Raw genomic sequence first — 14,415 nt, forward strand, 5'->3', positions numbered from 1 at the left:
AACGTGGGGAAGTGGAGGGCCGCCTCTTAAGTTCGGAGTTGCGTGCTTTTGTGGTAGAACCAAGGGGGGAAAAGCGGACCCTCAGCAATTTTCAAGTGGTCCGAGGGGGGCACAACAAAGTTGGAGAGCCGCTGGCGGGGGAGGGGGGCTCTCAGCAGTCTCCACTCCCGGGCCGTGCTGGCGGGCTGGCAACCCGGGGTGCGGGGACGAGGAGAACCGCTGCTGCAAAGGGTCTGGGGCGGGCAGGAGGCTTCCCCGGGGCTTGTGTGGCTGCGGGGGCGCGGCTCGCCGGCCGCCCCGCCCCGGCCCGCCCCGCCCCCTCGGCTGGGCTGGGCTGGGCCGGGCTGTGTCGGCTCTGCCCTACCGGGCGCAGCGCGGGGCAGGCAGGCAGGCAGGCAGGCAGCGGCGGGGATGGCGCGGCGGGGCGGGGAGCGGGGCTGCAGCCGCCGCCGCCTGCTGCCCGCGCTGCCGCTGCCGCTGGTGCTGGCGCTGGCGCTCGGCGGGGCGCGCGGCTTCGGCGACGAGGAGGAGCGGCGCTGCGACGGGATCCGCATCGCCATGTGCCAGAACCTGGGCTACAACGTCACCAAGATGCCCAACCTGGTGGGCCACGAGCTGCAGGCGGACGCCGAGCTGCAGCTCACCACCTTCACGCCGCTCATCCAGTACGGCTGCTCCAGCCAGCTCCAGGTGCGTGCGTGCCGCTCCCCGGGGCGGCCGGGCAGCGAGGCAGGGCACACAGCTGCCTTGCCGGGGCTGGCTGGTGTGGCATGGCCCGTCTGCAGTCCTAGGGGTGCTTGGGAGAGGGGCGGCCCTTCCCCGGGCACCCGATGAGCTGCGTAGTCCCTTCCAGCCCCGCTTCCAGGGCTAGGACGTGCGCCTGAAATCAGGGGTCGTCCCTCTCTTTCTTGGTTTCAAGATGTCACCAGGCTGCACAGATAGGGCTCTTCCCACAGGCTTGTAAAAAACAACACCACCCCCCCCTCTTTCTCCACGAGCATGGCACAAGTACAAAGTGTCCGGATGGCACAAGGCGGGAGGTGACGTTCCAGCCCAGATGCCAGCATGTGAAAAAAAAAATTAAAAGCCCCCCCTGCTTTCAGCCCTATGTTATGCTGCTCGCGGCAGGAAGGGGCTGGTAGAGCAGCGGGCGTGCAGGGTGGATGCACGGACAAGAGGAACCGGCGCTGTCCCTCCTTTGGGAAAGTGTGGCCCTTTGCAAGAGTTTCCCCGCTCCTGAGGTTTTTTTTGTAGTGGCCGAGATGTTCTGTCGTTTAAAAAAACAGGTGGACTTGGGGCATGGGTGGGAAGGGGAGTCCTTCCAATAATTTCATCTCAGGAGCTGCTCTCACATGTTAATGGCAAGAGCTTTATTCTACCCCAGCTTAGATTTTATCAAACAAAAACGAGTTTGTTTCTTCACACAGAATTCCCAAACTGACCCTTGCTTGGCTTTCTTAAATGCTTTTTTTTTTTTATTAACCTTCTTACATTTCATTTACTATGCCATAGGTCAGAGTTGCAACTGCACTAGCTAAACGTGCTACAGTAGTCTAACTTGGTTTAAATACACAGGCACTCTTACAGCAGAAAATGCCTGCAATAATTCTTGTAGCAATTCAATTCCCACTTCCATTTGAGTATTAAAAGCTCTATACCATCTCCTACGTGAATCTCTATTCTTTTCTTAAAATTTAGATACTCCACCTTAGTTTGCATCACTGATGTTTAGATCTAGGGCTGAATTGTACCCAGCTTCAGTAAGGCCCATCTGGTCAGTAAAACAATCGGGTTTTGGTCTCAAATTATTTCTGAATTGAAAAAAGGGATGAGAATTTGTGGCTTCTGCTCCTTGTTGGCTTAGGCAAAATCCTCAGCTCCACTGTGAAAGAAGACAGAAAGGAGACATGTTGAACCTACCTAGTTCTCTCTTTGTCTTCTGAACACAAATATGACTATTGTTTCTCTCTTCCAGTTCTTCCTTTGTTCAGTCTACGTTCCCATGTGCACAGAGAAGATTAACATCCCAATAGGTCCCTGCGGTGGCATGTGCCTTTCTGTCAAAAGAAGATGTGAACCTGTCCTAAAAGAGTTTGGATTTGCCTGGCCAGACAGCCTAAACTGCAGCAAATTCCCACCTCAGAATGACCACAACCACATGTGCATGGAGGGCCCAGGAGATGAAGAGGTTCCCCTTCACAGCAAGATGCCCTTGCAGCCAGGAGAAGAATGTCATGCCATGGGATCTAATTCAGACCAGTATATCTGGGTGAAAAGAAGCTTGAACTGTGTCCTTAAGTGTGGCTACGATGCTGGTCTCTACAGCAGATCAGCTAAGGAATTTACTGATATCTGGATGGCGGTGTGGGCAAGTCTGTGCTTCATATCAACTGCATTCACAGTCCTGACCTTCCTGATCGATTCTTCCAGATTTTCTTACCCCGAACGCCCAATCATATTTCTGAGTATGTGCTACAATATTTATAGCATTGCTTATATTGTGAGGCTGACTGTGGGCCGGGAAAGGATATCCTGTGATTTTGAAGAGGCAGCAGAACCTGTTCTTATCCAAGAAGGTCTTAAGAACACAGGATGTGCTATAATTTTCCTACTGATGTATTTTTTTGGGATGGCTAGCTCCATCTGGTGGGTTATTCTGACACTGACATGGTTTCTGGCAGCCGGACTCAAATGGGGCCACGAAGCTATAGAAATGCACAGCTCCTATTTCCATATTGCAGCCTGGGCTATCCCTGCTGTGAAGACCATAGTCATCTTGATTATGAGACTGGTCGATGCGGATGAGCTCACTGGTCTGTGTTATGTCGGCAGCCAGAATCTAGATGCACTCACTGGCTTTGTCGTTGCTCCACTTTTCACTTACTTGGTTATTGGAACTCTATTCATAGCAGCAGGGTTAGTGGCCTTGTTTAAAATTAGGTCTAATCTTCAAAAAGATGGGACTAAAACTGACAAGCTGGAAAGATTGATGGTCAAAATTGGGGTCTTTTCAGTGCTATACACTGTCCCAGCTACCTGTGTCATCGCCTGTTATTTCTATGAAATCTCCAACTGGGCTGTCTTCCGCTATTCGGGTGATGATTCCAATATGGCTGTGGAGATGCTCAAAATCTTCATGTCTCTTCTGGTGGGTATCACGTCTGGCATGTGGATTTGGTCAGCCAAGACTCTGCACACATGGCAAAAATGCTCTAACAGACTGGTGAACTCAGGGAAAGTGAAACGGGAGAAGAGAGCAGATGGCTGGGTAAAACCTGGGAAAGGGAATGAGACAGTGGTATAATGAAAACCAATGTGCTGACTTCCCTCCCCAGAAGGACTGCTCACGTATAAACATTTGCAGTAGAAATGTTGCTGGGGGGGAGGAGTGAGGAGATTAATACAAAAATTTGTCTCTGAAAAAAAGCCTTAAAGAATAAGCAACCATTTCAAAAGCCTCGCTGCAAACAGAATAGCCATAAACAATGCTGCCCAATATAGGAAAGCCCAGGGAGGCTTTAAAAGCTGTGAAAAATCTGAACTTTTTGTTTAAAGCATGATGCAACGTACTTATGTCTTCAGAAGCCACAGGACCTTACATCTGCTAGGCTCTGTGTTCCCCAATCACTTCGTAGTGGGCAGAGGAAAGGAGGTTTAGAGCCAAATTCTGGGCTGGTTTAGGGTCTAATTCTCCGAGGTGCGGGGTGTTCTGCACTTCACCTGGCTGCCTTCCCTCCTTTTGAATTCAGTGTCCTGAAGGAAGTGATCAGAGCCTGTTAAGATTTACCCTTATGTTCTGTGCCTTGATTAAGCCTGCACATTTCATAACACAGCCAAAGATTATGTTTTCAGACAAATGCCAGGGGGAGCTTTTGAGGTGTGAAAGCAACAAATGAACAGTGAATTGGTAGGGCTTCCTGAGGTGTCAAGAAGGATGGCTCTGTCACTCATTTAACAACCTGATCTTAATGTCTAGGATGACACGCAATATAGACAATACTGTCTATAGCGTCAGTACTTTTCGGACCTGTGCTCAATGCCATTCTTCAAAGAATAACCACTTGGACTCTGAAGCGTAACAACAAATGTGTAGTTTGTGATTTTCTCTCCCTCTCTGTTCGCCCCCTTTTTGGTCCTTTCAGATAACCATGTTTATTTCCACAAACTGACTACTTTATTTCTCAACAATTACTAATTTTAAATGAAGTCTTATTTTTATAGTCCTCCTTCCTACTGCAAGGTAGAGCTAATGAGGGAAAGTGAAGGAAGGGTCACTTTAGAATAACACACAGCTTTTTTTCCAAGTAAGCTTATCTGGCTCTCCCCAGAGACCCATTGCATTAAGCAATTAAGACTTAATATATTTCGCTCAGTGTGATTGTATCTGTGCAGACGCCAGTCTGGGAGAAGTGAAATGTTAAGTTTCTTGGCAGCTTCTTGTTCACACAGATCTTTTGGTATAATTGTGTGTGTCAGATACAATTAAAAGAACATTCTCCAGCCATGACATAGCAGTACAGCTGACTGTCTTAAAACGATGGTCTGGTTGCTCGCTGCGAGTGGCAGAACTTTGTTATATATATAAGAATGCTAGCAGGCATTCAGTCGTCTTGAACAATGGAGACATTTTCCTTTTTGTAAAGGGATCCAAAGAAAAGCAAGCCAGCGTCTTGGTGAGTAATATTGTTTCATAGTAACCATCAAGGTCTGTTATCCTATTACAAGAAAAGGCTCTAGCTCCTTCTCAACAAGAAGCCAATGCCTCATGCCAGAGGCCTGTTTGTTGTGGAGTATGATGAAACTACGTAACCTACAGACACTTACAGGACAATTCTCCCTTGAAGGACCCTTAAGTTCACCTGTGTACCCTAAAATACTGTTTTGTGGTTTTTATACAGAGGGCTTCATGGTGATGTGCTGAGAACTTGTAAAGTGCCTTCCACTCCAATAGATTTAAATGGTAGCATGGGGTACAAATAGCCTTATAGGAAATGTCAAGCTTAAAAACAGGTACCCCCTGGATTTCCCAAACATCATTTCATTCAGAGAGTAGCTTTTTATGTAGTGTTCTTTCATAGAGATTGGTGTCGTTCTTTGTTAATGCCAACACATGTGCTTAAACACATGTAACACTCCCCTGTCCCTCCTTCCAAAACCTAATTGCAGTCTTTGGTTGAGATCACTCACTAGCAGAGCAAGTGACAACTTGATACATCCTACCCAAAACACAAGCCATTGTTTTGACTAGCTCTGCATACTAGTTGAGACTTCTGATCCTTTCTGTTATGTCTCTGCTGTTACATGTGGACAGTAATGTTATATTTGGAGCTATGTTTTCTGCTCTGGAAACGAACTCCAGCAAGCTGGAAAACGTTGACTTCGCTGTGAGGTGATCTGATCCACTCCCTGACAGACTGAGGATGCAGAATCAGAAGTTAGCTTTGAATTCTGAGGGACCGAGGAGCAGGATCATTTGGTTAAGATAGTGGGGCCAAACGCACGCAGGTCTCCCTCCACTGATACGGGAGATCAGTGACCCAGACTGACAGACATACCTTGGACTTCGTACTGTTTAGCACAATCAATCGTTTACATTTTTTTTGTAACCATGTAACTTACACAGAACTGAATGGTAAGTGGTGCCTTTTCAAAGTGCCCTTGCATCTCAAAATGTGGCTGGACATCGCCACTGATCAGTGACATTCAGCAGTAAATCAAATCAGGATGATACTGAATTGTTCCAAGGGAGCATTTGGAGGATATATCCGTTAGAAATTGTGAGCACTCAAAACACTACAGCAGGAGGCATATTAGTGCCTGGAGAGAGAACTCTTCCTGTACTTTTGGAGGGGTTGTGCTAGCCTGAGACCCGTTGAGCCTAGATTCTTCAATTGCAGCAATGTAACAGGTCAGTGGATTTACTCAGCCGTGAGCTGTTGTAGTCCAGGGATTTGTGTCTAGTTAAAGCTTGAGGCCCAGTAGTTACGAAGAGCGAGTGTCTGCAACTCTCATGTTCTCTCACTACAACGTTGTTATGAATTTACAGCCAAAAAATGTGTGACTAATCCTTCCTCGGAAGTGCAGTTGCTGTGGTTATACAGAGCTAGAAACTTTACAGCAGTTACCTTCCCTGCTCTGTCCCTCCTCCCTCTCTTTCTCAAGACAGTCCCACCCCAAGCTGTGTTTTGTGCTGACCACAGGCTTCTGAAATGCCTGACAGAGGTACAAACTAGGCTACTTCGTGTTAAACAGGCAAATTAGTTTTTCTTTCTGAACTTATAAAGAAATAGACACTGATTATTTTTGAGTGTACAGAAAGTATATCTACATTGATGTATGTACTGTAAATTTCTAATTTATCACTGTACAAAACTTTGCTATTTAATTTTTGTATCAAAATAAATTTTTAACCCTTGTGAATTAGTAATAGATTCTTACTGAGCCTGGGTTTTTTTGCCGGAGGGTGGGGAGAAGGATCTCTCCCATTTCCCCCTCGCTGCCCCCTTTCCCCCACCGTAAACTCTATAACTATAGTTCTGTCTTTAAATGCATACAAATGAAGAGTTCAACTTAATAAATAGGTAGCTGTGGTGGGTTAAAACACTCGTTGTGGCTCCAAACTTAGACGCTAGAATCTTTGAGGTGTGCAAATAGCTGAGTACTATAATCAATGGAAACAGTTCAAATTTACATCTGCTTCAGCATTTTGGGCTGGCTTATTCCTGAAAGCCTCAAGACTCAATGAGAGGGACTTTCCAAAGGTGATGCTTGGGATCCACAGCTGAGGGTACAGGTGAGGAAGCAGCAGTACCCTGTTACGTTTCTGTATGGCATCCAGGCTTTCCTGAATGGATAGGCAGAATCAGCTTCTTCAGCTGCAAATATGTACAGGGGCAAAAAGAGATTGTGTAGTTGGTTTTGGGAACCCAATGATCGAAAGGCTTCAAGCAGGCCCTTTTACTTCAAGTATGGCAAGACTGGGCCTAAGACATGAAACATGTTGAGAGCCTGAAACAAAGGCAGATAACTCCACCCTGCCCTACCTTCTAGGAAAATCATTTTTCTGTTAAGGATGGGTCGCTTAATACTTTGAGTGGCTTTTGTGAGAGTCAAATTCCCTTTGTAACATCCCTGAAATCCAGGGATTGCTACTATGGATATTCTGCAATGTTACTGAAGACATATCCTTTTCAGGTTTCACTGGGGCTGCAGCATAAAGGAAGAGCATTCATGAGCACTTTGACTTGGGTTTTTTTTTAGTTTTTTATGTTACATTTACTTATGAGTTACACTATACAGTAACAGTTAAGCTGAGCAGCAAAATACTATTCCTGTGTGTTTTCACAAGCTGGTTTAACATTAGAGTGATCATTTATGATTTAATTGTTAACTTAAGATTCTCAAATCATTTATACCAGTAGGACTTTAGCATGGAGGATTATTTAGATGAGCATAATCTTAAATCTTACTTTAATATTTAAATAAACTAGAGTTTGTGTCACCCAGCCTCTATTGTAAAGGAGACAATAGGTTTTATTATGTAATAATCTGCAGGGATTATTGAGTCAAGTTTTCAAGAACAGTACCCAAATCTAGGTGCCCAAAATGTGAGAGAAGATCATTTCGAAGAGTGCTGCATGCTGGTCACTCAGTGTCAAACTCTTCTGTTTAGATGCCTTAGAATATTATTGGTAGACCCCAAGTTAATTCCTGAACTAACATGAACCCCGAAGTGGAAGGTAGCTTTCAATTTAGAGTTGACCCACTACAACAGATCAAGCCAGGTCTTCCGAAAGATTGGGCATGAAGTGACATGAAAGCAGTTGGTACGACACAGAACCCACAAAGAACTTGCCTCTGATTCTTAACAAGTGTGTGTATGTGCTTATGTGTGTGTTTTCAGACCTATTTTGGGAATCATGATAAATGTTGGGGACTTGATATCACAAGAGAATATAGTCTGACCAAAGATGTCCTGAAAATGGGAAATGGAGCGTATTTCGGGCCACTACATTAGGGTGTCTTGAGCCTGACATGGAGGGATCCAGAAATAGGTGAGAGAATATCTCTTTCCCCATGAATATATATACCATGGCCTCTGATAAAACATGCAAGCTCAGTAACTCAGTTTTATGAGGCAGATACTTTGACATGTAAGAACAAGACAAAAAGCTACCTGTTCACTTCATAGCTCACTGTACCACTTTCAGCTTGCAATGACTTCTAGTGGCAAGCCAGGGTAGCTCTGAAGAAGTGACCTACAGCAATCTCTGCTACTTGTCATTGTTCTATCTGGTAAAAAACATAGCTGTTGGTTTATGTAGGAGATGAAAATAATGCGCATGAGAGCCTGCATCATTTGCTTCCTCCCAGAGAGGTCAGTGAGACCGCCAAAGCTTGGTGGCATTTGAGCACAGTATGGAACAGTTTGTAAAGCTATAGCCAAGCTCCATTATGGTTGATACTGCTGAGATCTTCTACAGGCACAGAATAGCCCTGATTTACAGCTGTGTTAATGCCATATTGCTGCTTCACCAAAACCAGCCTGGGAGACTCATCATCACTGTACGGAGGACTCCTCTGGGGTAGAGCTGCTACAGGAGATACTAGATTGCTGCTGCTTCCTGCAGTTGGATGGGGTCCTTGTTTAGGAGGTCTTATACCCTGGAAAATTCCAGCTGCTGTAATAGCCTTTGGTTAATAGCCAGCTGTTTTGATTTATGTTCTGGGAACAGCCCAGCACACAGACAGCTTCACTTGGGTAGTGCAAAAGTAGCTAAAGGAGAGAAGCAGCAAATGAAATCTGATCTGCTAAAGATAACTCTGCCAAATCACTGCTCTTCTGTCTTCCTAGGGCTTTCTTTTAGTGTGACCATCACCTTGGAGTCCGGGGGCCCTAGTCTTAAAGGCTTATATGCAGCACCAGCTGAAAGGTACAACAACAGAGCAAACCATTTACGTCAGGCTATACTCATGTGCCAATAAAAGGTTAATCTTTGTGGCTTCAGTTAGGATTTCTATTCCTGGCTTATTTTCCTGCCAGCAATCTGACAGCAAAAAAGCTGATTTATGAAGTTAAATTTCTGAGGAGGTGTCTATCATCATTCTTTTACTTTCTAAATCGATCATTTATAACGTTTTAAGACAAATGAAAGAACCCACTGTTTGCAGACATGCTGGCAAGAAACAGACTTTCCTTTTGTATTTACATCGGTATTGAGCTAGTTTCCTGACTGCGTCTCCCATTTCCTGAATTTACTCTGAGGAAGGAAAAACATCCTTCCTGAAAAACAAATGCAAATAATTTGATAATCTGCCCTCTTAAATAACTCCAAAGATTGCAAAATTAAATCTTTTTGGATGCTTATTATACAGACCTGGAGACAGGTAACTGGAAATGTTATGAAGTGTTTTCTGAAATTACCTGAGTTAAACAACAATTCAGTTAGAGCTATTTTTACTTATAATGCTTGCACAGAAAAGCCCACACAATAGTAAAACTAGCACTTCTCAACTGCCTTTTTAAACTCAACATTACTGTTTTAAAACAAGGACTGGTTGACATCTAGTGGTAGCTCTAGGCAATATCTTTCTTTCTACCCTCTCACTCCACATCCAGACCTCAGTCCACATCAGTTACATACATTTTTTCACCAATTTCAAGGGCATTGCAGCATTTGCATTTGGAACTGTTAAATAAGTGAAGGTTTACTTATTGATATTAGAGGGATAGAGAAATATTTGGGGAATTAAACCCCTTGACTAGAGGCATACCTGGGCACTTCTGCACCTTAATTTTTTTAAATTGTAACTAGTTCCTAGTCAACAGCCAAATGGCCCAGGCCCAGAGTTGGGCTACTCTTCCCTTCCTGCTTTTCCCTTTTCCCTGACTTTAGGCGGAAAAAAAAGGAGGGCAGGGGATCAATCCAGGAAAAAGAGATTGTTTCTCAAACTCATTCTGTTTTGCTCTTTTCCTGACCCAGTCCACAGCCTGTTAAAAAGGGGTCTTCAATGGTAATGTTAACCTCAGGGCCAAGAACACTGGCTAGGCTAAAGTCCCTGTTTTCTCTGTAGGAGATAAGAGGAGAAGTCATCTCTGACCACCTTCATTTACATGAGTTGAAATGTTGCAAAATTCCTGCTGTCAAGATATTTTTGTTACTTTGGTTGTAATTTTTAAATTGTATTATTATTATTAGACATATGCATTGTCACGCATTACATAATGTACGATAGACTACATAATGTGTGCTCATAACGTATGCTTATGTTAATCATATAATATGATATACCGTGTATTGCTGTGCATTGTATTATTGTATAAATATATGACCTATTATACTTATGAAAGGGTAGAGAAATTGCATAGGACATTCCCTAGGATGAATGGGTCCCTCCTGAATTATAGGTGGTGGACTCCGATTCATTAACAAAACTGAACCTCAGCAAAATGTGGTGGGGAGATGGTCTCTGTCTTGAGGTCTAGGAGCAACAACTTACACGGGCCTGGGTATTTTCTGAGATTCTCATTTTGCTGTGGGTTCCCCACCTGAGGTTAACACATTCCTGAGCCTTGAACAGAGGTAACCAGGTGCTTGAGTATCCTGGGAGGCACCCAAACACAGGGCAGCAGCAGTGACAGCGTTGTTGGTGGCAGCCAGGCACAGCTGCTGTTATTTTTGTACCATCCCCTTCCCTCCTTGGGTCAGTGTCCAGGACAGGTGCGCACCTACCCCTTTTTACATTACTGACCCCTAATTTGGGTTGCTCCGAATCTTATATGTGTGTGGTAGGTTTTTGGGCTTCTTCCTGTTTGTTTTCCTATTATTCCCAAATAAAGGTAGCTGGAGGTGTAGACTCCTGAAGGAACAGAGTGGTAATAAGTGTGGAAGAACCTCCTGCAAAAACAACCAGAGAGGTTTTATGCTATTTTTCTAGAGCCGACATTGTATTTGTTGCTCAGGAAGAAGAGCTCTTCAACCAGCTGACCCCACATCTTGGTACTGCCACTGCCACATGGCAAAAGGGCTGCAATAACATAAAGGTATGGCATCCTATTAGTGTATTTACTTGATTCTAAGACAAGCTTTTTATCCACATTTAACATGGGGGGAAACCCCCTTGTCTTAGAATTGAATATGGGGGCAGGTGTCTGCTGTGGCTCCGCCTCCAGCCACTACCAGGTGTTGGGGCCATCGCCACAGCTGATGCCTTCCCTCTACCCCTGCCACCTTTGGACCCCACCATCTCCCTCCTGAAGCCTCTTCCCTCCATCTCCCCTCTTCCTATGCAACCTCTGTTCTTTTGCCTGCCCCTTTCCCTCTCCCCCTTCCCCTTGCTCTGCACCAGCAGGCTCCATGCATGCTGCAGCCTGGGGTACTGAGCACAGTCCCAGCCCAGCCCCTGCAGCAGTGGCACACAGCCCACATGGCTGCTACAGGGGCAGGACTGGGGCCATGCTCAGTGCCCCAGGCTAAAACAGGTACGAAGCCTGCTGGCATGGAACAAGGAAAGGGGTGAGAAGTGGGGGAGCTGAGGGTGTGGGGGAAGGGGAGCTGAGGCTGGCAGGAGGGGGAGCATAGGGGAAAGGCAACTGGGGGGGTGGGGGCTGAATGCATCTCACATGAATAGACGAGTATGGGTTTTACTGTGAGACCAATAAGTGAAAAGCAAAACAAATTTAGAAGGAAACAATAATTAGATCCTATACATGGACAATTATAACAAATTTATTATTTTTCCATATATAGAATCTAATTATGGGGGGGTCATCATAAATTCAGGTTTATCTTCAATATGAGAAAATACAGTATTGTATGTAGCTGTACACCTCGAGGCCTCAGCTTAAATTAGGGACCATGTCCAGTTAGTCTTTCCCTATCAGTTGTTGTTGATTGGCTGAAGGTTAACAAGCATAAGAGTTTAACAAAGCTTCTCCCAGCATTTAAAGACTCATTGAAGCCAGGGAGCTTGGCACAAATACTTGGTCCAGCTTCCAAAGACTGATTTTAGCCTCACAGAGGCTGGCACAAATCTTCCGAGACAGATTTTCCTTTAGCTTAGACAAAGCTTTTTCTGGCTCTGAAAGTCTTTACTGCACAGACCTCGTGTCCTACTTACAGGTGGATTAGCACAGAAAGCAGAGTCTCTGAACCAATGGCCAGGGCAGGAACTCGGGTAACAACCATAGTTTCATAGTTTCATAGTTGGTAGGGTTGGAAGGGACCTGAGCAGATCATCTAGTCCGACCCTCTGCCATGGGCAGGAAAGGATGCTGGGGTCAAATGACCCCAGCTAGATGGCTGTCTAGCCTCCTTTTGAAGACCCCCATGCCCATGCCTTGGATTAGAAGAGTGTCCTTTCATGCTACTGACCGAAGCCATGCCACACTCTCCCTGAGGCAGGCATCATACTCCTCTGCCCCTCTATGCTTCTGCAGAGTTGCTTCCTCAAACCAGAGGCCCTCCCACAATCCTTCAGGGATTGCTAGTGGTGGCAGTCACAAAAGCAGTCTCAACATACCCTTAAAATCTCAGCTACTCTGGTTAGTGACAACAATCAGATCATTGTACTGTCTGTGGAATGATTTGTTGCCATGTTGGCAACAACCATTTTTAAACGTGAAGGGGCTTAATACACATGGCACTGCGGCATTTTAATTAGAGTGGGTGGCCGGAAACTGCTCTAATTAAAATGCTCCTCCCCCTCCCCCCCCCCCCCACAATCCCTACCTTTGAGCATGTGTATAGGTAGCCTTAGAGTCTAGAAAACACAGCTTGACTCCCAAATCCAAGCCCTGAACTGGTAGTTAGAAAAAAGTCAACTTTTTTTTGGAAACTGAATAAATCTGGCACTAACTCACAGCCCAGCTCCAGAGCAGTATTTGGATTCAGGGGAAGTGTGAGATGAGCCCCAGTTCATTGGTGCTCAGCCAACACTTCGTAGTGGTGATGTAGCATCCCCACGTATTTACCGGTGCTGCAGCATTATGAAGAGGATGCAACTCCTTCTCTGTAGTGATGTAGTTCTTTTTCTCTGTAGTGTGAGTGCAACCAGGTTGATTATTCTGTTATTCTAATACTTAACACTTAAATGATGCTCATCTGGGGACATTATTATTGTTCTTTGCTGTAATATGGCTAGGAGAAGGCTTAAAAGGAATATATAAAAATGTAAGTATTAACACTTATTTGAATATACTTGGTAAGTTTGCTTCAGTGGCTGTGTCCCTTTAAATTGACTTTGAAAGTCTGTACAACTGGTACTTGTTTGCAAGAATGATCACAGGAAGACAGTATTATGAATTCTCCTCCACAAATCACTAGCAGTGATACAAGTGCTTGCATGGGTTGGTTTGTGCAAACATTCATATCAGAAGTGGTTTATTAAAGCCTTCCTCCTCTGCCCCAGACTATCATCCATCAAAGGATGAAACAATAACTAGTGACTGGAGCAAGGTATGAAGGTGGCCAACACTAATCAGAGCAGACACTTGGGGAGCAATCAATCAGGATTAATTGGATAAGGATAATAGTGTCTGCAAGTAATGCCTTTTTTCTATTCCGAAATCAAAACTGTCCAATAAATTCACTGACATAATCTGACTAACGCTGATCAGAATGATAGGATGTGGGTGAATTATTTTCCTAAGATTATGTACATTCTGATTGGGATGATAGGAGTGAATACATGCAAGGAAATGCACTTGTTTTGTTTCAGGCAAAAAGAAAAGCAGTTTCTTCCGTTACACAACTTAATTTGAAACGTAAGTTGAATTTTAGCCCTGAAGAGTGGGAAATGCAATTTTTTTAAAAAAGAGGGACAAAACCATTGCACAAGGGAAACAATGAAGGGAATCATGCTTTGAATGAGTACATGATTCCTCAGTTCTTGTTAATTCTCTAAAAATCTTTGCCCTTCTTTTAGCAGGATTTTTGAGGTTGGTGTTTGGACATAGCAAGACACAGTGTGGCTAAATCTGACATTGACTCAGAGTCCTTTGCTATCTTCTACCTATTCTCCCAGTTCATCCCTTGACGGTTCATCCCTGACGCTTTATTACGGTCAGTCTCATATCTATTTGGAAGGAGGATGGAAATGGTTGCTGGTGGGACTAGCATCACTCTAATGTATGATATTTGTAGGAGCAATGACTGTGTCTAGCAAATAAATAGAAAGAAAAATACTCTGTGGCTCATGTCATGACTTACTATTGCTGTGAGGCCTAATTACAGCAGACCCAGCAGCCTTCTGAAATAATGTCTTTTGAGCATTGGCACAATATCTGTACTTGGATCCCAGATGCTGTGAGGTCTGCAAAGGAATGAATTGGGCACTTCATGTGACTTTTGTGATGATCACTCTGAAGGAGAGAAGACAGAAGAAGAGAAGCATAGCCACCAAGGCCTGGGGTTG

At 44.7% G+C, this 14,415-nt stretch overlaps 1 protein-coding gene across 9 annotated transcripts; it reads left to right on the forward strand.

Annotated features, from left to right (window-relative positions):
• Window positions 1-396: 396 nt before the first annotated feature.
• On the forward strand, window positions 397-14,185 carry FZD4 (frizzled class receptor 4). Of its 9 annotated transcripts, XM_014605910.3 has the most exons (5): window positions 397-690; window positions 1,976-3,148; window positions 10,964-11,044; window positions 13,720-13,765; window positions 13,930-14,185. In XM_014605910.3, exons 1-5 carry the CDS (start codon window positions 412-414, stop codon window positions 13,974-13,976), a joined length of 1,626 nt encoding a protein of 541 aa, XP_014461396.3. In that variant the 5' UTR covers window positions 397-411; the 3' UTR covers window positions 13,977-14,185. The 9 variants fall into 9 exon arrangements, 8 of the variants coding, with proteins under 8 accessions (XP_014461396.3, XP_059577834.1, XP_059577837.1 ...); XR_009459782.1 differs by lacking the exons at window positions 13,720-13,765; window positions 13,930-14,185 and adding an exon at window positions 7,904-8,933 and having other exon boundaries at window positions 10,964-11,045; XM_059721851.1 differs by lacking the exon at window positions 13,720-13,765 and having other exon boundaries at window positions 13,927-14,185.
• The last annotated feature ends 230 nt before the right edge of the window (window positions 14,186-14,415 follow it).

The sequence above is a fragment of the Alligator mississippiensis genome, chromosome 1 (assembly GCF_030867095.1).
Source record: "Alligator mississippiensis isolate rAllMis1 chromosome 1, rAllMis1, whole genome shotgun sequence".
Lineage (NCBI taxonomy): Eukaryota > Metazoa > Chordata > Crocodylia > Alligatoridae > Alligator > Alligator mississippiensis.

Bases quoted from the DNA above. Each gene is read 5' to 3' on its own strand.
- FZD4 (XM_014605910.3), top strand. From the start codon at position 412: ATGGCGCGGCGGGGCGGGGAGCGGGGCTGCAGCCGCCGCCGCCTGCTG. The intron at 691-1,975 runs GTGCGTGCGTGC...TCTCTCTTCCAG, and splicing joins GCTGCTCCAGCCAGCTCCAG to TTCTTCCTTTGTTCAGTCTA. The intron at 13,766-13,929 runs GTAAGTTGAATT...TTCTTTTAGCAG, and splicing joins TACACAACTTAATTTGAAAC to GATTTTTGAGGTTGGTGTTT.